Below are 22,783 nucleotides of genomic sequence, written 5' to 3'. Positions count from 1 at the left end.
TTCGTCGCTTCTGTTTATCCGATAACTTGAACTGAGCCTGTAGCCATTCATTTCCTCAATATGTACCTAACTGTGGAAACAGACAGCTGAAATCTCTAAGGCAGCTTTCTGTATACTTCCCCTAAACCATGATGGTGAACAATCTTTATCTTCAGGTCATTTGAAAGTGGTTTTGAGACCCCCATGTTGCTACTCTTCAGAGAAAATTAAAAGAGGAGGGAAACTTACAATTGACCCCCTTTAATACTCTTTTTCCATAATTGGATTCACCTGTGTATGAAGGTCAGGGGTCACTGAGCTTACCAAGCCAATTTGAGTTCAAATAATTAGTTCTAAAGGTTTTGGAATCAATAGAATGACAACAGTGCCCAAATTTATGCACCTGCCTAATTTTATTTGAACAATTATTGTGCACTTTCTGTAAATCCAATAAACTTCATTTCACTTCTCAAATATCACTGTGTGTGTCTCCTATATGATATATTAAACTGACATTTTTCACTGTAACAACCAACAACTTATACAGGAAAATCATGACAATTAACAAGGTTGCCTAAACTTTCGCAACCCACTGTATAGCCAAGAAAAGGTTGTCTGATAATGATGAGAAAGATACTGAGTGGCTACAACTTCTTGACCAATCAGTTTCTCTCAATGCATTACAGTGACCAATCAGATGATTAGTTTTGAAGACTCATCCTTTAGGGCTCATTCACACTGGGGATCACAAAATGCTAGCAAAATTGCTAGCGTTTTTTTGGATGAGGATTTTTTTCACATTTTTTGCATATTTCTGCCAGTACAATTTCCCAATTTTTGATTGACTGCGATTCGTGTTTTTTTTAACATTGCAATCGTGATTGCTCTAAAATCATGAAAAAGTGATACATGCATCACATTTTCATTTACCGCAAATCGCTGCAGTGATATCACTGCCATATACTTTAAATTGTACTAGCGCTTTACAAAGCACTAGCAATCACAGGCAATTTGGCGATTTGCTGTAAACGCCTGCAAATCACCCCAGTGTGAATGCTCTATCAAGACAGGACATTTGGTGCACTCCATAGAGTGTGTAGATAATTATCCCTAATTCCCTGAAATATTTCATTAATTGAAAGGGACCAATTTCTTTGTATCCTATTCCCTCCCATCTCATTCCACAGCTAATCTCATCCCTCATACCTGTACTAATATCGCTATTTAAACCTATCCCTCTCCACTGGCATCTTTCTGTCCTCACTAAAAAAGGCAGTTGTGACAACACTACTTAAAGAGGAACTCCAGTGAAAATAATGTAATAAAAAAAGTGCTTCATTTTTACAATAATTATGTATACATGATTTAGTCAGTGTTTGCTCATTGTAAAATCTTTCCTCTCCCAGATTCACATTCTGACATGTATTACATGGTGACATTGTTACTGTGGGCAAATTATGTAGCTGTTTCTAGCTAGTCTGGCTTTAACAGATAGCTGTAAGCAGCTATTTCCTGTCTGAACATTGTTACATTGTGGCAGTTTGCCCAGAGTACCGTACGGTACCAGAGCCTCTTGTGGGAGGGGTTTCAGCACAAAATCAGTCATACAGCGCCCCCTGATGGTCTGTTTGTGAAAATCATTATTTTTCTCATGTAAAAGTGGGTATCAGCTACTGATTGGGATAAAGTTCAATTCTTGGTCGGAGTTTCTCTTTAACCATTTCAGCTTTTTACCTTATGCATCAGCGCAATTTTCACCTCCCATTCATTCGCTAATAACTTTATCACTACTTATCACAATTTATTGATCTACATCTTGTTTTTTCCGCCACTAATTAGGCTTTCTTTGGGTGGCACATTTTGCTAAGAATTATTTATTTATAAATGCATTTTAACAGGATTAATAAGAGAAAAAATGGAAAAAATTCGTTATTTCTCAGTTTTCTGCCATTATAGCTTTAAAATAATCCACGCTACCATAATTAAAACCTATGTATTTTATTTGCCCGTATGTCTCGGTTATTATACCATTAAAATGTTGTCCCTATCACAATGTATGGCGCCAATATTTTATTTGGAAATAAAGGTGCATTGTTTTCTTGTTGCGTCCATCACTATTTACAAGCTTATAATTTAAAAAATGTTTGTAGTATACCCCCTTCAAATGCATATTTAAAAAGTTCAGACCCTTAGGTAACTATTTATGTTTTGTTTTTGTTTTGTTTTTTTATTGTATTTTTTTCTTTTTTTTCATAAAAAAATTGATTTGGGTAATATTTTGCTGTGGGACATAAACAGGGCATTTTTAATGTTGTAAAATGTATAGAGTGTAATGTAAAAAATGTGTAGATGTAGTTTTACTATTTGGCCACAAGATGGCCACCTTCGTTTTTGTTTTCCCTCCTTGTACTTCTCGCTAAGCGGAAGTACAAGGGGGATGCGGAAATTGTTCCGGGCAGAAGAACTGAAGCCTCACGGGTGAGCACTTTGGTTTTTCTGCGGGGGAAAGGGATCGGTAATCAGGAACCATGTTCCCTTTCACTGATCCCAGGGCTAGCGGTGGACACCAAGGGGACACAGGGGCGCCGAACAGCGGGAGCGCAGCACAGCAGCCTCCCGGACGTGAGCTTCACGTCTGGGCGGCTGAAATGATTAAATAGGAATGGTGCAGGTCTCTGGAGGTCCCTTCACAATGGGAGTGGAGATCCTTCAGCCTATAGAAAGGGGGAGAGACCGGGAGCCCAATAGGGTAGTAACGTCGGGACATTTAGATCACATAAATCTAAAGTGATTTAATAGGCGCCCTTGCCCCACACGACTTCTATTTAAGGTTTCTTGTTTGTACTGACCTGAGGAAGCAGACTGAGACCAGTGAAACGCGTTGTCTACAATTAACCACTTGATAATAAAGACTCCTTACGTTATATTTGAGTTAGTCTTCTTTGGAGGTAAGACAGCTCTTTTTAGAATACCGTACAGTAATATACTCAGACCCATTAGTGGAAAATGTGGGCGCCTCCCCAAACCTTTTTAACAGTTGTTTAACACTATTTAAACATTATCTCTAGATCCCACTATACTTGCCAACTACTTCTACCCCGTGTAACTTCACTTCTCCTATTCACATCCAAATTACTTTAATGCCATATCCATGCTGAACTCAGCCATTATTTATCTGCTAGCTCCCTGTTTGATCAGTTCCAGTCTAGCTATCGTTCTAACCACTTCACAGAAACAGCTCTTACTAAAGTTGCCAATTACCTTCTTACAGCTAAATCCAAAGGCCATACTCATCCTTCTTGATCTGTCATAAGTGTTCTATACTGTTGACCACACCTTATTCCAGCAGATACTTCCATTTGTAGGCATTAAGGGCACGGCTCTCTCCTGGATATCTTCCTATCTCTCTGGAAGGTCTTTCACAGTCTCTATCCTTTGCCCCCTTGTCTTTTCCATCTATGTGCAAGGTCTTAGCAACTTAATCAACTCATTTGGGTTTCAATATCACTTACATGCAGATGATACACAACTGTACCTCTCAGTCGCAGTCCTTAACTCCCTCCTCACACTTGTTCCTGACTGCTTGTCTGCTATATTCTCTTTCATGACCTCTTGCTTCTTAATACTTATTGAAAGATATAGGTGTTTCAATTAATACTGTGCAACTGATCTCAGGGATAAAAAAAACATTAAAACATTTTCCCACTCTATGATTTACCAGGAGACCTGGCATTAAATAGTTATGAAATGGTACATGACGCCCCATAAAATTGCTCATTTCTCTCAAGACTCCTCCTTATGCTGGAGGAATTGTGGGCATTGAGGTGCTCTATTCCATATCCTTTGGAATTGCCCAAAAATAAAGAAATTTGGGGCTCTAATTTTCAATCTCATTGAACAATACTCAGGCTTTAAAGAGAAACTCCAACCAAGAATTGAACTTTATCCCAATCAGTAGCTGATACCCTCTTTTGCATGAGAAATATATTCCTTTTCACAAACAGACCATCAGGGGGCGCTGTATGACTGATATTGTGGTGAAACCCCTCCCACAAAGAAATTCTGAGTACGTACTCCTGGCAGTTTCCTGTCTGTGAACCTTGCTGCATTGTGGGAAATAGCTGTTTACAGCTGTTTCCAACTGCCAAAAAGCATGCAGCAGCTACATCACATGCCAACAGTAAAAATGTCACCATGTAATAAGTTTCAGAATGTAAATCAGGGATTTAAAAGATTTTATAATGGGCATGTAACGATTGGTGTCAGCACACAGAGAGAATCTGATGATTGATGATCTACAGAATCATCAATAATACAGATGTATACTTGATTATGGATGATCTGCAGAATCACAAGTATGACTAACCTCTGGACACCCAATAAAGTGTAAGTGTTTGGTGCAACTGTAGGTTATCTCCCGTGAGGTGGGAGACACAGGCAGCTCGGCCAGGAACCACCGGAGGGGCAGGTGGCCCTTTGCTGTGCAGGGACTATCTCCTTGAGAGAGGGAGTAGAGAGAACCTGGTAACCAGTGATACTTGGTGATCAAATAATAGACTGTACTGCAGCCAGGGGACTCCAGAGGAGTAGAGGCCACTGGCTGCTAGCAGGCCAGAATCTCTGAGGAGCAGGAGTCCTAATAGCTAACTGACACTTGGTGGAATAGTGTCACAGCTAGTACAGATAGACTGAGCACTCAAGGGATGAGTGACAGCCTGGAGGGTCGGGCAGGCCAGGTCGGCAACACACGAGCAGATAAGGTACAGAGACAGAGGGCTGATTCGGTAACCGGGTACAGGCAGGGTTTGGCAACAGGTAGGCAGATATGCAGAGGTACCGAATCAGAAAGCAAGAGAGAGGTCAACAAAGCAAACAGTCATAACAGATATAAAGCACAGTCCTAGTCTGAGGTGTGAGGTCCGTGGTCTCGACTCCCAGGAACTAGTCTAAATAATAACACAGCAATGACACAGTGATCCTAAGCTTGGGTGTGAGGTCCTCGGTCTCAACACCCCGGAACTGGTCTAAAGTATAACACAGTAATGACACAGTGATCCTAAGCTTGGGTGTGAGGTCCTTGGTCACAACACCCCGGAACTGGTCTAAAGTATAACACAGCAATGACACAGTGATCCTAAGCTTGGGTGTGAGGTCCTTGGTCACAACACCCCGAAACTGGTCTAAAGTATAACACAGCAATGACACAGTGGTAATCTGGCTAAGTGTGAATTCCCAGGTCCACCTGGTTCTAACACACTGTTGGATCTGACTGAGGTCTGAGTGTTCACACGTACGTATTCGCAACGGCAGACAACCAGAGACTGACCAGCAAGATCTAAATATTCTGCAGCGCTCCTCTGCGCCGCCCTGCGTCACTCAGCCAATCAGTAACCGCGATGGGATCAGCTGATCGACCTGATCAGCTGATCCCTCTCCTACTGGCATAAAGGGCTTGCCTTCTAGCGCGCGCGCGCGTAGCTCTCCATCTGTGTGCACTAGAAGGCCCAGGCAAACCAGACGGATGCTGCTGTGCGGAAACCGCCGATCTGAACGCGGAGACAGCGGCCCCGCTGCCAGACCGCGCGGCGGCATCTCCGCAATCCATTACAGGGCAAACACTGACTAAATTATTTATACATAATTATTGCAAAAGTGAAGCACCTTTTTTATTACATTATTTTCACTGGAGTTCCTCTTTAATGTTCTCCCTTGCCCTCTCTTAGCCCTTTTACATATTGGATTAGAGAAATTTCCTGTTCAATTTAGAATTACTGTTAACCATGTTATATAAGTCTGGTGAACTGGGATAATGTACTACAAGGGAAGGACACTGAAGGGAAATGGCAAGTTTTTAAACTTATTCTCAATCAATATTGTAGTATGTATATCCCATATGGAAACAAAATGTCTAGGAATAAAAAAAGGCCTCTATGGATGAATAGAAAGGTTAGGGATAAAATGAAGAGGAAAAGGAATGCCTATAAGGTCCGAAAACAGGAGGGGACCGAGGCTGCACTAAGCAATTATAAGGAATGCAATAAAAATTGTAAAAAAAAAATGAGGCTGGCAAAGATCGAAGCTGAAAATCAAATCGCCAGGGATATCAAATCTAACCCAAAAAAGTTTTACAAGTACATCAACTCTAAAAAAAGAAAGGTTGACTGTATAGGACTCCTAAAGGATGAGGGTGGGAACTCAATGGTGAATGACCAAGGTAAGGCAGAGTTATTAAATGCTTTCTTTGTTTCTGTCTTCACAAAGGAAACAGCACTGTTGCAAATTATAGAGGCAGAAGAGTCTCAATCTTCTAACTGTAATATTAAATACTTAACGCAGGAAGAAGTGAAGGCAAGAGTATATAAATTAAAAATAGACAAGGCACCTGGCCCGGATGGCATGCATCCTCGGGTCCTAAGGGAATTAAGTTCAGTTATAGCTAAACCCCTTTATCTTATCTTTTGTGACTCTCTTGCAACTGGCAGAGTCCCAGTGGATTGGCGTACAGCCCACGTTTTCCAATTATTTAAGAAGGGCAAAAAATCAGATCCAGGAAATTATAGACCTGTAAGCTTAACATCAGTTGTATGCAAACTATTTGAGGGGTTACTAAGAGATACTATACATGACTTCATAGTAGAAAATAATCTTATTTCTCAGCATCAACATGGGTTTACTAAAGACAGGTCCTGTTTGACTAACATGCTCAGCTTTTATGAGGTAGTGAATGCTAATATGGATATTGGGAATGCTGTAGATGTGATATACTTGGACTTTGCAAAGGCCTTCGACACTGTTCCCCACAGACGTCTGGTGCAAAAGTTGAGGATGCAAGGACTGGGGAAGAGTTTGTGTGCATGGATAGGGAACTGGCTAATGGACAGAAAACAAAGAGTTGTGGTCAATGGATCATACTCAAAATAGGAGACTGTTAGCAGTGGGGTCCCACAGGGGTCTGTACTGGGTCCAGTGCTCTTCAATTTATTTATTAATGACCTAGTAGATGCAGTAGTGAGCAATGTTGCTATTTTTGCAGATGATACAAAATTGTGCAGAATCATCAACTCTCAGGAAGATAGTGTCATATTGCAACAGGATCTGGATAGGATGGCTATATGGGCACATACATGGCAGATCATGAAATTCAATGTTGACAAATGTAAAGTCATGCATTTTGGTCGTACCAATGGTCTAGCACCATACAAAATAAATGGGATACAGTTGGGGACATCAAACTTGGAGAAGGACTTAGGAGTACTCATCGACAAGAAGTTAAATAATCATACTCAATGCCAAGCAGCTGCAGCTAAAGCTAACAAAATTTTGGGATGCATTAAAAGGGAAATAAAAACTCGAGATGCTAGCATAATATTGCCCCTGTTTAACTCTCTAGTAAGGCCACATCTGGAATATGGAATTCAGTTCTGGGCACCACATTACAAAAAAGATATTGCAGTTTAAGAGCAGGTGCAGAGACGAGCTACAAAATTGATACGTGGGATGGAAGGTCTCGCTTACCAAGAAAGGTTAGATAAACTGGGCTTATTTAGTCTAGAGAAAAGACGCCTTATAGGAGATCTAATTAACATGTATAAATACATCAGAGGGCAATATAATAGCTTGGCGGATGAGCTTTTTGTCCCTAGGCCTTCTCAAAGGACTAGAGGACATGATCTGCGCATGGAGGAAAAACGTTTTAGACATTTATTTAGGAAAGGGTTCTTTACAGTAAGAGTGATTAAGATGTGGAATGCATTGCCACAGGAAGTCGTTATGGCAAACTCTATACCTGCATTTAAAGGGGGCTTAGATGCTTTCCTTGCGTTGAAAGACATCCATGGCTACAATTACTAGGTTATGCCTAATGATGTTGATCCAGGGATTTTATCTGATTGCCATCTGGAGTCGGGAAGGAATTTTTTCCCTTTTGGGGCTAATTGGACCATGCCTTGTTGGGGTCTTTTCACCTTCCTCTGGATCAACAGGGATATGTGAGGGAGCAGGCTGGAGTTGTACTTTGTACTGGTTGAACTCGATGGACGTATGTCTTGTTTCAACCAAAATAACTATGTAACTATGTAACTATGTAACTATGTGCAGCCAGACACTTGATTATATCAATCACAAACACTGGTCCGCACGACAGCCGGAGGCCCCAGGTCTCTCTCACTAGCTGGGGCCCCCAAAACACCATGCAATACTTAGAGGGAAGTGTGGGAAAGCCCTGGACCTCTCACCTCCAGGGAACTCACCCCACCACCTCTAAACTAAATGCCAACTGCAACAAACACAATTGCTAACGTCCAGCTAGAGCAATCTCCTGCCTATATCTGGTCAGCAAATAAATAATGGGACCCATAAATCACTTGCAGTCATGGCAACCTCATGCCTCTTGTAGTTTGTGGGACAGTGGGAACAGGAAGGCAGATGTACCTAGGCTTATAAAGGCTGGAGACAAGGACTGGAAGCCAGAATTTCTGCAACATCCTGTCCTTTATCCCATCCTATCATATTTCTTTCCTGTCACAAAATTTGAACCTGGTTTAAAGAAGTACTCAAGTGACATAACATGCAGTGCTTGATGCAAACTTTTTTTCCAGTTATATTTTGAAATTGCGATTCAAAAAATAAGTAAATTAATCAAAAGCAACAGTTGATATGTTGTTATAGAAAAAAATCCACTAACTTGGCAAAAAAAAAAACAAAAAAAAAAAACTTTGCAACCCAAAATAACACAAAAAATAAACAGAACGTGAACATCCAAAGAAAAGATAAATAAGTAATCAGATAATCAGATGACATCTCATATTCAAATAGGAACATTGGTAAGTCATAAACAACATCATTTTTCAGTTGTTGATGACTCACAAACTACAAGAGGCATGAGGTTGCCATGACCGCAGTTCATGCTTACCACTCTGTTCTCTGTATTTTTCCAATCCAGGCAGCCTCAGCAACCACTGTTTGAATCAAGTTAGCATGGGACTTCATTGTTATTGGGTCTTCTGCCAGCTATTATGAAATAGTGAACTAGCATGAAATGACTTGTGTAGGAACCTAGGTATATTTTGCAGTGCTGAAGTGCTTTGTTTTTTTCGTGAGTTGACCATTCTCTATAATACCAACCTTACAAGAAAGAAGGAAAATATGGATTTCATCTTTCTTGTCTGGACCTTTCAGATGACAGTCCAAGTCCAGAAGATGACAACAGTCCTCATTTCCAGTACTATGAAAAGACCAGAAGTGATGGAGATGCTGAAACAAAAAAGAAGGGGTGAGCAAATTTTTATATTGTATCGGATTCCACTTCACTTACATATTGTCTTTCTTTAGGCTTGTTGATTGAAGTGTAGACCTCCACTACATGGAAATGAGACTTCTACTCTATGAAAAGTTGACTTACACTTTGTGAAAGGTAGACTTCTACTTGAAGAGAATCTGTAACCACAAAAATTCCCCTGTGGGGTACTTATCTCAGGAGGGGGAAGCCTCTGGATTCTAACAAGGCTTCAGCCATCCTCCTTCATCGAACGGTGGCAGTGCTAGAAGCCCCCGAACAGCTGGCATGTTAATATTTACCTTCCCAGCTCCAGCGCAGGTGCAGTAGCGGCTCTCTGATCGGAATCAGGTGGAAATAGTCAATCCCAGCCAGATCCGCTCTACTGCACATGCAAAGGTAGCCTGCTCCTGCGCAGTAGAGCAGACCTGACTGGGATCGGCTATTTCTGCCTGATCTCATTGGGGAGCCGCTACTGCGCCTGCGCTGGAGTTCGGAAAGGTAACTACTGCAGGTGCTACCATGCCTGCACCACAGCACAACAACTTGTTGGCTGTGGTTTCGGAAGGTAGGGGGGCGCTGCCACCGTGGGAGGGAGGAGGATGGGGAAGCCTGATTAGGATACAGAGGCTTCCCCTTCCCGAGGTAAGTACCCCACGGGGGGGGGGGGCGTTTTTCCTGTTACAGAGTCCCTTTGGTTAAAATAAGATCTCCACATCATGGAAAGGAGATCTCCACTTCATGATAAATAAACCTCAACCTAATAAAAAGTAGGAATCCACTTAATAGTCTTAAAATTGAGACATTTCTAGAAACATTACTAGATGGGGGAGGGCAAAGGGTTCTACAGTAGAGACCTGGTTATCCGGAACGCAACTAACCAGCAGTCTCAGCCAGCCTGCACAAATCGCTGGCAGTACTCACCGTGGTGAAGGCCAACTTCTTAGGTTGTTTGTGGGCTCTGTTGTGCTTACAGACTGTGGTTTCACATCTCCTTCAAAGTTAATATACTTTCAATTATGCAGCAAATGGAGGCCGGCACCATGAAAGTAAATATAGCTCCTAAATGTATTGTAAATACACTTACATCATACAGCAGCTGTATGACGTCAGTGCATTTACAATAAATGTAAGAGCTATATTTACTTTGATGGTTCCAGCCTCCATTTGCTACGGTGAACTTTGGGACCTTAAAGGAGTCATCAGGGCAAATATAGTAAAATTAGTGGTACTTACCGGGGGCTTCCTCCAGCCCCAAGCTCCCAGGACCTCCCTCGCTGCAGCTATGCCCGCAGCCGTTCGCCGGAGCTCCGACCCGGTCCCCGGGGACGATGTCAGAGCGACCTGGAGGTCGCTCTGATCGGCACTGTCAATCACCGCCACGTGGGCCGGACCGGACTGCTCAGTCGCAGAACTACTGCGCCTGCTCAGTCCGCTCCGGCCCACGTGGCAGTGATTGACAGTGCCGATCGCACAGGCGCAGTACAGAGCGACCTCCAGGTCGCTCTGACGTCATCGCCAGGGACCGGGTTGGAGCTTCGGCGAACGGCTGCGGGCAGAGCTGCGGCAAGGGAGATCCTGGGAGCTTGGGGCTGGAGGAAGTCCCCAGTAAGTACCACTCATTTTACTGTATTTGCCCTGATGACTCCTTTAATGCTGTGGGTTCCATAGACCTAGCACATCACCTGTGAATCCACTGGGGTGCTGTCTACCTTCATTGGACATTATACTTTGCATTTTGACATCTAGTACAGAGTTGAAGGTATGTATATAGATTGTGGTATGGTACTGTATTAGCTAGGCCTATTTTTACCATTAAGTTTCAGGCACCTTATACACTTGTGCGGTGCAATTCTCCCACAGCGGTAGAGCCTGCCAGCAGGAGAACCAAAGCCCCTCTCACATTACCCTGTGGCAGACAGCACCTACATTGTAATATGCATAGGCCCGCCCTCCGCTTAGTAACGTACTTCCTTCTGAACAGACATTACATCACTGGGATTCCTGTCAGTCTGTGCATGCTCAACACGCCGTACTGCACTCATTTTCACTTGACTGCATCGCCAAAGACTTGCATTGCTGCATGGTAGGTACGGATCATGCGGCAACGCACTGTTGACTTTGCGACAGCATTGCAGAGATTTGACTGCTTCTACATAGACTTACACTGGCTTTGCGGCCTCTTGCGGTAAAATAGCTTACAGCAACGCCACAGTGTAGAAGGGGCCTCAAACAACCAGAAAGCACACCATCGGTGCCCAGATAAGTGAGACATATGTCTGGGTTTTTGTTTGCCCATGAGAAAATTGTCAATAAACAGGAATGTAGGCAACAATGTTTTCATATTTGTCATTTAGTAGTTTAAAGGGGAACTTCAGCCTAAACAAACATACTGTCATCAAGTTACATTAGTTATGTTAATTAGAATAGATAGGTAATATAATCTCTTACCCACCCTGTTTTAAAAGAACAGGCAAATGTTTGTGATTCATGGGGGCTGCCATCTTTGTCATGGGGGCAGCCATCTTTTTGGTTGAAAGGAGGTGACAAGGTGCAGGAGACACAGTTCCAACTATCCCGTGTCCTGATTACCCCTCCCAGCTGCACACGCTAGGCTTCAAATGTCAAATTAAAAATGTAAAAAAAAAAAAAACAGCAGAACGAGAACAACAAAATCAGAAATCCCATCATGCTTTGCACAGCATCAGGGGAAAAATGCCCGGGCAGTTTTCTTCTGTGCAGCTAAAGAGGCTTGTATAAGAGAAACAAAGTTCTGATGCTGTGAAACTGTTAAAGAAACACCAAGCCTTTTCAGTACTGCTGAGTTGATTTTTAGTCCGGAGGTTCACTTTAACATTCAAGCCTCCCAATTTTCCAAATTATTCTACCTGATCATTTCTGATCAAGTTTGGGAAGCTAACAGATGTGTTCTGCTGCCAAAACAAAACATTACTGTGCCCAGATAAGTTGCCAGTATTACTAGCATTAAGGGTAGGAACACACTAGGCAGAAAAGCTAGCTTTGCATAAAACGTTAGCGTTAACCCGTATAATGCAAGTCAATGGGCCGCATGGAAAAAAAACATTTGTTCGCGTTCTGCAATGTGCGTTTTTGAAAACGCTGAACTTGCTGCATGTTTTTCCAAAACGCATCTAAAACGTTCATAAAGAATGTCAATGGTGACACAGAGCTAAAGCGTTTTATTGTGTTTTTAATTCTATTCTATTTTTAATTTTATTCTATTTTTAAAAAATTACAAAAAAGTTTGATGATATATTTCCACTTCCTGTTGACTTCCTAGTGATGAGCATACAATGCATATCAAAAACACATTTAAAAAACATACAAAATGCACTTTTTTATGTGCGAAACGCAGTAAAACGCAAGCAAATCACGTGTCCAACACACTCAAAACACACTTGAAAACGCACAAACGCATTTGCAGCAAAACACAACCTTTAATGCAACGCCTAATGTGTTCCCAGCCTTCGATTTAGCGATCGTCTAACATACTGATTCTATTAAGTAAGAGTGCTTCCAAAAATTAAACGTTGAAAAGAAACTCGCTTGTAAAAAATGATCATTTGTTTTTTATCATTCCAACATCCCTCTTTCTTGATTCATTTAGTGATTTAACTTTAAATTTGGGAAAAGATAATACTTATACTAAACTAACCATAAATGTCAAAGGCCATTTGTAACATCAATATGTGGCATATGGATTTTTACAGTGTTTGTCATACCTGTTTACCAATTGAGAATGTAATTAAAAGCTACATTTTATGAATAATGGACTATAATTTACGGGCCTATAAGCCCTCATTTTGTTTTTTGTTTGTTCATGTATATTTAACTGTAAAAGTCGTTATAGAGAAACCTTCTTAGGCCTTTTTTCCATTTTCAGCTGCACTGCTCATTTGTTGAGCAGTTCAGCTACCCGCCTGCTGTCCACAAGCAGAATTCAGCTGCAATAACACATTTAACTTGCGGTGGCATTACCTGTGGGTCAAAAAAAAACGTCCTACAGCAACAACCACGCTGAGATACAACTCCATGAGGGGTGTGGCTTACCACCACTCATGCTGAGCAATATCAAGCGCACAGCCGGTGGATGGGAGCAAATGACAGGAAGTAAATTCTCCTCCGCCTTCAGCTGCTCGTGGAAAAAAGCCCTTACAATATCATTTTATCCATAAAAATATGCAAAGATGGAGACACTCTTTATATTTTGCAATGGAGACCTGGGACTCTTACTTTTTGATCTGAATCCACAGACATTCTGAAAGTATCCATTGTTTATTATAAGACTTGATATAGACTGTTCATTTTCAATGTAGATTTAAAACTTAGGTCACAGAAAAGTACCTAAATCATAACAATAGCAATAATACCAGGGTAGGCCAAAGTAATCAGAAAATGTTGCCTACTGTAAAAATCTTTGCTACCTGATAAGTTCTTGAAGTCTCTCACAATAAGTCTGGCCACTATCTCAAGTGGCAGAAACCATTTTCTGGAAAGGGTCCCAGAATGCATTTATTATCACTCATTGAAGCTGCACTGTGAATTGTATTACAATAAACCATAATGGATAAATGTGTAGTAATACAAAATAATAAAGTAGGTTAAATGTATTTGTGATTTACAAAACAGTTTTACTTTTCTATAGGGAAAAAAAGGAATCATGTAGGACGTCTCCCAAGGAAATGGTCGGACTTTTCGAACTGGTCAGTAAATCTTAACAACCTTAGTGTAGTGTCCTACAGGCTCCCATTACTTCCAATCCAGACTTGATACCTCTGTACTGACTTTTTGAACTGATAACTAGTAATTTAGCTCACAGTTTTTATTTAACCACTACAGCCTTCAAGGTTGTTGTCACCTTATGCATATGAGTAATTTTCACATTTCAGAGTGCCTCCCATTTATTCGCCAATAACTTTATCACTACTTATCATACCTAAGATGTATATCTTGTTTTTGTTTTGTTTTTTGCCACAAATTATGCTTTTTGGTGGTGATTTTCTTTTTTTTTCTAGGAACTATTTTATTTGCAATGTATTTAATGGGAAAATGAGAAAAAAATAAAAAAATACTTTATTTGTCAATTTCCATCTGCTATTGTTTTAATATACACAATGATACTATAGCTAAAACCCATACATTGTATCCGCTAATTTGTCCTATTTATCCCAGCATTCAAATTATGTCTCTAGTGCAATGTATAGGGACAATATATTATTTGGAAATAAAGGTGTATTATTTCTTCTTTTTGTTTTTTGTTTTCTCATTGTACAATAACACAGGGATATGTGAGGGAGCAGGCTGGTGTTGTACTTTTTTCTGGTTGAAACGATGGACGTATGTCTTTTTTCAACCCAAATAACTATGTAACATATGTAATAATTGCAAGCCCTTATTTGCAAAAATAAGAGTGATATACCCTCATGGCATACATATTTAAAAAGCTGTGTCTCTGAGGTAACACTTTATATATTCTATGTGACTTTGTTTTTTTTTAACAAGCTTTTTATTTTAGAATAGACTATATAAAAATAAAAACATAATTGCTTTTGATTCAGTATGTCATAGTTTGACATGAAAAATAATTCACAAGAAATAGGTCTCAACCCTAAAACACCCTAAAATCTATTCTACAACTTATCATGATTCAAATAATACAATATATCTCTCAGTTGATAGCTAGTTGGGCATCTAGCAGGCCATTAACTCTGTTTGCATAGGCCCAGAAGAGTCTGGACAGCAGGAAAGGCCACAAATGTCACCATTATAGAAAGCTAACAAACAGGGCTTTTCAAATCAAAAGTGGGTGTTTTGTAAGCTACCAACTCGTGTGGTTTTGGTGAAACTTTCCCAAGCTTGATGATAAGTTTAAAAATGATTTTTTTTGTCATGCTGGATTGAGTTTGTCCCTACCAATTTTTTATGTGACAGTGTTCCAAGCTATGAGACACATCAAAATGTATTATACAACTCATTATGATTAAAATGAGGTCACATATACATCATTTGATAACAAACTGTATACACAGCAATACATTATTCTCAAGGTGCACCTATGGCTTTTTTTTCCAGGTTATTTTTTTACATTACGGTAATTGTTATAGTGCCATTCTTTGTTTGCATAACCCCAGAATAGACAGAACATCAAAAAAAGGACACAAATGTAACTATAATGGAAAACTAATGACCAGGGCTATTCAAGGGTGGGTGTTTTGTAAGCTACTGACCCATGTAGTTTTGCTGAAACTTTCCCACATTTGTCTTGTTATTTTTAAACTGACATTTTTTTTTATGATCAATTGAGTTGGTCCCTACCTCATTTTTATGTGACAGGGGTCAAAAGCTATAAAACACATCAAAATAAATTCTACAACTCAGATTGATTAAAATAAGGTCACATATACGTCATTTGATAACAAATTCAATGCACAGCGATCCATTATTCTCAAGGTGCACCTATGGCTTTTTTGCAGTTCATTCAGATAGGGGCTGGTTAGTGTTAGGAGTAGGTGGTGAGTGGTTAGGGTTAGGAGTAGTTCAGGGGTCGCCTGCTGCAAAAAAAAGTCACAGCAAACATTGCATCATTGGTACTGACATCCAGACACACTGATTGGTTCAGGGAACCTATGATCCCTTGCAACAATCATTGCTGCCTGTGGGGACATGAACACTTTTTTTCTTTTTACAATTTTTTCTTTTAAACATTTTTTTTTTTACTTTTTGTTTTATTAATGATTACTATTATTAGGAGTAATAGTAATCATTGAGGGTCTGGGAAGACGCTAATTGGTCAAGGAATGACATGATCCCTTGGGTCAATCACTGCACACAGGGGTCAAGGGATCAAATGATCCCTTTAACCAATCAGTGGTGCAGTATGGATGTCACGTGCATGGGCACGATCATCACAGAAATTAATGTACTTCCTGTGTACATTTACCAAAGATCACTGCTACTTGTTGTAACAGTGATCACTGTGGGATAATGAGGCATTGATTTGGTTCAGGAATCACATGGTCCTATCCACCCATGATTGCTACCACGGGGGTGAGGATCTTCTCGGATGTAGCGCCTAAGTCCAGGTGGCATAAGAAACTGCCTTGGGCATGGGATCTACAAGCTACGTTCATTCAGCTTAACCACTTGAGGACCACAGTCTTTTCGCCCCTTAAGGACCAGAGCCTTTTTCTCCATTCAGACCACTGCAGCTTTCACGGTTTATTGCTCGGTCATACAACCTACCACCTAAAGGAATTTTACCTCCTTTTCTTGTCACTAATACAGCTTTCTTTTGCTGCTATTTGATTGCTGCTGCGAGTTTTAGTTTTTATTATATTCATCAAAAAAGCCATGAATTTTGGCAAAAAAATGACTTTTTTAACTTGCTGTGCTGACATTTTTCAAATAAAGTAAAATTTCCTATACATTTGAGAGCGAAAGTTATTCTGCTACATGTCTTTGATAAAAAAAAACCATTCAGTGTATATTTATTGGATTGGGTAAAAGTTATAGCGTTTACAAACTATGGTGCCAAAAGTGAATTTTCCCATTTTCAAGCATCTCTGACTTTTCTGCGCACCTGTCAGGTTTCATGACGGGCTAAAATTCCAGGATAGTACAAATACCCCCCAAATGACCCCATTTTGGAAAGAAGACATCCCAAAGTATTCAGTGAGAGGCATGGTGAGTTCATAGAAGATTTTATTTTTTCTCACAAGTTAGCGGAAAATGACACTTTGTGACAAAAAAAAAAAGTTTCCATTTCTTCTAACTTGCGACAAAAAAAAATTAAATCTGCCACGGACTCACTATGCTCCTCTCTGGATACCTTGAAGTGTCTACTTTCCAAAATGGGGTCATTTGTGGGGTGTGTTCACTGTCCTGGCATTTTGGGGGGTGCCTAATTGTAAGCACCCCTGTAAAGCCTAAAGATGCTCATTGGACTTTGGGCCCCTTAGCGCAGTTAGGCTGCAAAAAAGTGCCACACATGTGGTATTGCCGTACTCAGGAGAAGTAGTATAATGTGTTTTGGGGTGTATTTTTACACATACCCATGCTGGGTGGGAGAAATATCTCCGTAAATGACAATTGTTTTATTTTTTTTTACACACAATTGTCTATTTATAGAGATATTTCTCCCACTCAGCATGGGTATGTGGAAAAATACACCCCAAAACACATTTTACTACTTCTCCTGAGTACGGCGATACCACATGTGTGGCACTTTTTTGCACCCTAACTGCGCTAAGGGGCCCAAAGTTCAATGAGTACCTTTAGGATTTCACAGGTCATTTTGAGAAATTTCATTTCAAGACTACTCCTCACGGTTTAGGGCCCCTAAAATGCCAGGACAGTATAGGAACCCCACAAATTACCCCATTTTAGAAAAAAGACACCCCAAGGTATTCCGTTAGGAGGATGGTGAGTTCATAGAAGATTTTATTTTTTGTCACAAGTTAGCGGAAATTGATTTTAATTGTTTTTTTTCACAAAGTGTCATTTTCCGCTAACTTGTGACAAAAAATAAAATCTTCTATGAACTCACCATACTCCTAACGGAATACCTTGGGGTGTCTTCTTTCTAAAATGGGGTCATTTGTGGGGTTCCTATACTGCCCTGGCATTTTAGGGGCCCTAAACCGTGAGGAGTAGTCTTGAAACCAAATGTTGCAAAATGACCTGTGAAATCCTAAAGGTACTCATTGGACTTTGGGCCCCTTAGCGCACTTAGGGTGCAAAAAAGTGCCACACATGTGGTACCGCCGTACTCAGGAGAAGTAGTATAATGTGTTTTGGGGTGTATTTTTACACATACCCATGCTGGGTGGGATAAATATCTCTGTAAATGACAATTGTTTGATTTTTTTTACACACAATTGTCCATTTACAGAGAGATTTCTCCCACCCAGCATGGGTATGTGTAAAAATTCACCCCAAAACACAATATACTACTTCTTCTGAGTACGGCGATACCACATGTGTGACACTTTTTTTGCAACCTAGGTGCGCTAAGGGGCCTAACGTCCTATTCACAGGTCATTTTGAGGCATTTGGATTCTAGACTACTGCTCACGGTTTAGGGCCCCTAAAATGCCAGGGCAGTATAGGAACCCCACAAGTGACCCCATTTTAGAAAGAAGACACCCCAAGGTATTCTGTTAGGTGTATGATGAGTTCATAGAAGATTTTATTTTTTGTCACAAGTTAGCGGAAATTGATATGTATTGTTTTTTTTTTCACAAAGTGTCATTTTCCGCTAACTTGTGACAAAAAAAAAATCTTCTAAATCTAAACCGTGAGGAGTTGTCTTGAACCCAAATGTCTCAAAATGACCTGTGAAATCCTAAAGGTCCTCATTGGACTTTGGGCCCCTTAGCACAGTTAGGCTGCAAAAAAGTGTCACACATGTGGTATCGCCGTACTCAGAAGAAGTAGTATAATGTGTTTTGGGGTGTATTTTTACATATTACCATGCTGGGTGGGAGAAATATCTCTGTAAATGACACATTTTTGATTTTTTTTTACACACAATTGTCCATTTACAGAGAGATTTCTCCCACCCAGCATGGGTATGTGTAAAAATACACCACAAAACACATTATACTACTTCTCCTGAGTATGGCGATACCACATGTGTGTCACTTTTTTGCAGCCTAGGTGCGCTAAGGGGCCCAACGTCCTATTCACAGGTCATTTTGAGGCATTTGTTTTCTAGACTACTCCTCACGGTTTAGGGCCCCTAAAATGCCAGGGCAGTATAGGAACCTCACAAGTGACCCCATTTTAGAAAGAAGACACCCCAAGGTATTACGTTAGGGGTATGGTGAGTTCATAGAAGATTTTATTTTTTGTCACAAGTTGTCACAAAATGACACTTTGTGAAAAAAACAATAAAAATCCAATTTCCGCTAACTTTTGACAAAAAATAAAATCTTCTATGAACTCATCATACACCTAACAGAATACCTTGGGGTGTCTTCTTTCTAAAATGGGGTCACTTGTGGGGTTCCTATACTGCCCTGGCATTTTACGGGCCCAAAACTGTGAGTAGTCTGGAAACCAAATTTCTCAAAATGACTGTTCAGGGGTATAAGCATCTGCAAATTTTGATGACAGGTGGTCTATGAGGGGGCAAATTTTGTGGAACTGGTCATAAGCAGGGTGGCCTCTTAGATGACAGGATGTTTTGGGCCTGATCTGATGGATAGGAGTGCTAGGGGGGTGACAGGAGGTGATTGATGGGTGTCTCAGGGGGCGGTTAGAGGGGAAAATAGATGCAATCAATGCACTGGGGAGGTGATCGGAAGGGGGTCTGAGGGGGATCTGAGGGTTTGGCCGAGTGATCAGGAGCCCACACGGGGCAAATTAGGGCCTGATCTGATGGGTAGGTGTGCTAGGGGGTGACAGGAGGTGATTGATAGGTGTCTCGAGGTGTGATTAGAGGGGGGAAATAGATGCAAGCAATGCACTAGCAAGGTGATCAGGGCTGGGGTCTGAAGGCGTTCTGAGGTGTGGGCGGGTGATTGGGTGCCCGCAGGGGGCAGATTAGGGTCTAATCTGATGGGTAACAGTGACAGGTGGTGATAGGGGGTGATTGATGGGTAATTAGTGGGTGTTTAGAGGAGAGAAGAGATGTAAACACTGCACTTGGGAGGTGATCTGATGTCGGATCTGCGGGCGATCTATTGGTGTGGGTGGGTGATCAGATTGCCCGCAAGGGGCAGGTTAGGGGCTGATTGATGGGTGGCAGTGACAGGGGGTGATTGATAGGTGATTGACAGGTGATCAGTGGGTTATTACAGGGAATAACAGATGTAAATATTGCACTGGCGAATTGATTAGGGGGGGTCTGAGGGCAATCTGAGCGTGTGGGTGGGTGATTGGGTGCCCGCAAGGGGCAGATTAGGGTCTAATCTGATGGGTAACAGTGACAGGTGGTGATAGGGGGTGATTGATGGGTAATTAGTGGGTGTTTAGAGGAGAGAAGAGATGTAAACACTGCACTTGGGAGGTGATCGGATGTCGGATCTGCAAGTGATCTATTGGTGTGGGTGGGTGATCAGATTGCCCGCAAGGGGCAGGTTAGGGGCTGATTGATGGGTAGCAGTGACAGGGGGTGATTGACGGGTGATTGACAGGTGATTGACAGGTGATTGACAGGTGATCAGGGGGGATAGATGCATACAGTACACGGGGGGGGGGGGGGTCTGGGGAGAATCTGAGGGGTGGGGGGGTGATCAGGAGGGAGTAGGGGGCAGATTAGGGACTAAAAAAAATAGCGTTGACAGATAGTGACAGGGAGTGATTGATGGGTGATTAGGGGGGTGACTGGGTGCAAACAGAGGTCTGGGGGGTGGGCAGGGGGGGGGTCTGAGGGGTGCTGTGGGCAATCAGGGGGCAGGGGGGGAAAATCAGTGTGCTTGATGCAGACTAGGGTGGCTGCAGCCTACCCTGGTGGTCCCTCGGACACTGGGACCACCAGGGCAGGAGGCAGCCAGTATAATAGGCTTTGTATACATTACTAAGCCTATTATACATACGTGCAGCGGCGATCCGGGTGCTAGTAACCCGCCGGCACTTCTGAACGGCCGGCGGGTTACAGCGAACGGTGGGCGGAGCCAGTCCCCGGCGGCTGATCGCGTCACGAATGACGCAATCGCCGCATAGCCACTCCCGCAGCCTCCCCCGCCGATGGGCGTATTGCGGTCGTTTGGGCCCGGACTTTGCCGCCGCCCATCGGCTGGGGGCGGTCGGGAAGTGGTTAAAGTGAGTGACACTGAAGCAAAAAAAAAAAAATGAATTGGTTGTGTAGTACGGATAATTAGTAACAAAGAAAATATTCTCATATTTGACGTACACTTGAGATAATAAGCTTCAGAAGACAGAGCTCTCTGTGACTTTGAAAGTCGTGGAGAGATCAGTGGCTCTTTTGCATAGATAACAACTGGAGTTTCTTAACTCTTCCTGTACTGGAAACAATATTAGGCTTATATCTCTGCTGCTAATGTTTTATTTATTAGCTGTACTACACATACAAATCATATCATACGTTTATTTTCACTTTAGATTCCCTTTAAGTGGTTAAAATCTCTTAGTGATGTATCGGAGTGAAACAATTACAGCAGTGCAGTGATTAAAACCATTGCACACATGAAAGCTTCCTGGATCCTCGTAAAGCCAACCATTCCATGGCAGGGTCCCTTTTCATCTTCTTGCTGTGTTTCTGGCCATGGATGAGCATGTGTAAGGTCTAAACATGCCCAGTAGAACAAAGCCGATTGTGCAAGTCTTTTAGTCTTCACTAGTGTTGGGCGAACAGTGTTCGCCACTGTTCGGGTTCTGCAGAACATCACCCTGTTCGGGTGATGTTCGCGTTCGGCCGAACACCTGGTGGTGTTCGGCCAAACTGTTCGGGTTCGCCCGAACGGCTCATTGCCTGGCCGAACAGGGCCCCTGTTCGGCACGAACAGGGCCCTGTTCGCCCGAATACTGGCCCCCTATGGGGTCGCAGGCATAAGGGGGGAGCATGCCCCGATCGCGGGGGGGGTCGGAAATTCCCCCCACCCCCTCCGCTAGCGCTCCCCCCTCTGCCCGCTTCCCCATTCAAAAGTTAGGAAGTGAAACTGTACCTGTGCGGCCGGTAGTGGGTGACTGGCAGTGGGCGGCACTATGGAGAGACTGAGGAGGAGGAGGAGTCCGGAGAGTGACGCGTTGAGGGAGGCCGGGCAGTGGGCGGATCAGCAGTAGTGCTGATCCGCCCACTGCCCGGCCTCCCTCAACGCGTCACTCTCCGGACTCCTCCTCCTCCTCAGTCTCTCCATAGTGCCGCCCACTGCCAGTCACCCACTACCGGCCGCACAGGTACAGTTTCACTTCCTAACTTTTGAATGGGGAAGCGGGCAGAGGGGGGAGCGCTAGCGGAGGGGGTGGGGGGAATTTCCGACCCCCCCCGCGATTGGGGCATGCTCCCCCCTTATGCCTGCGACCCCATAGGGCCCCCAAAAGCGGGATGTTCGGGGAGTTCGGGGTTCGGCCCGAACATGCCGAACATTGCGGCCATGTTCGGCGAACTTTCCCGAACCCGAACATCCAGGTGTTCGCCCAACACTAGTCTTCACGCACGAGCACTTCTACTGGGCTTGCATGGACGTTATGTGCACATGCCCGGTACAAAAGCTGTTGTTCATGGACACTCGTGGCCAGAAGAAACCTATTCAACCTGTGCTAGGTCAAATAGGTTTAGAGGGGCCCTGCATGGTTGAAGGATCTGAGAAGCCTCATTTTTAGATGGTCTTTAAAGGGAACCAGAGAGGATGAACTATACATACCTGGGGCTTCCTCCAGCCCCATACGCACGGATCGCTCCCACGCCGCCGTCCTCCGCTGCCTGGATCCGCCACCACCGGGTCCCGTCAATGCCGCGAGTCGGCAAGTCGGCCAGCGGACGCGGCCAATTCTCCGCATCACAGGGTGCTCTCCCCATACAGATACGCATGTGGCTGCTTACTG

General features: G+C 42.6%; 1 protein-coding gene across 2 annotated transcripts in view; it reads left to right on the top strand.

The window, feature by feature from the left end:
* The window catches only part of LOC137518308 (ATP-dependent translocase ABCB1-like), a 169,691-nt gene that overhangs the window by 9,111 nt on the left and 137,797 nt on the right, over positions 1-22,783 (top strand). For both annotated transcript variants that reach the window (XM_068235985.1, XM_068235984.1), the window contains exons 4-5: positions 9,157-9,250; positions 13,920-13,977. In XM_068235985.1, coding sequence (XP_068092086.1) covers positions 9,157-9,250; positions 13,920-13,977 — 152 coding nt within the window. The remainder of the gene's footprint in view (positions 1-9,156; positions 9,251-13,919; positions 13,978-22,783) is intronic.

Source organism: Hyperolius riggenbachi, chromosome 5 (assembly GCF_040937935.1).
Source record: "Hyperolius riggenbachi isolate aHypRig1 chromosome 5, aHypRig1.pri, whole genome shotgun sequence".
NCBI lineage: Eukaryota > Metazoa > Chordata > Amphibia > Anura > Hyperoliidae > Hyperolius > Hyperolius riggenbachi.
This window is presented reverse-complemented; position numbering and strand designations above follow the sequence as displayed.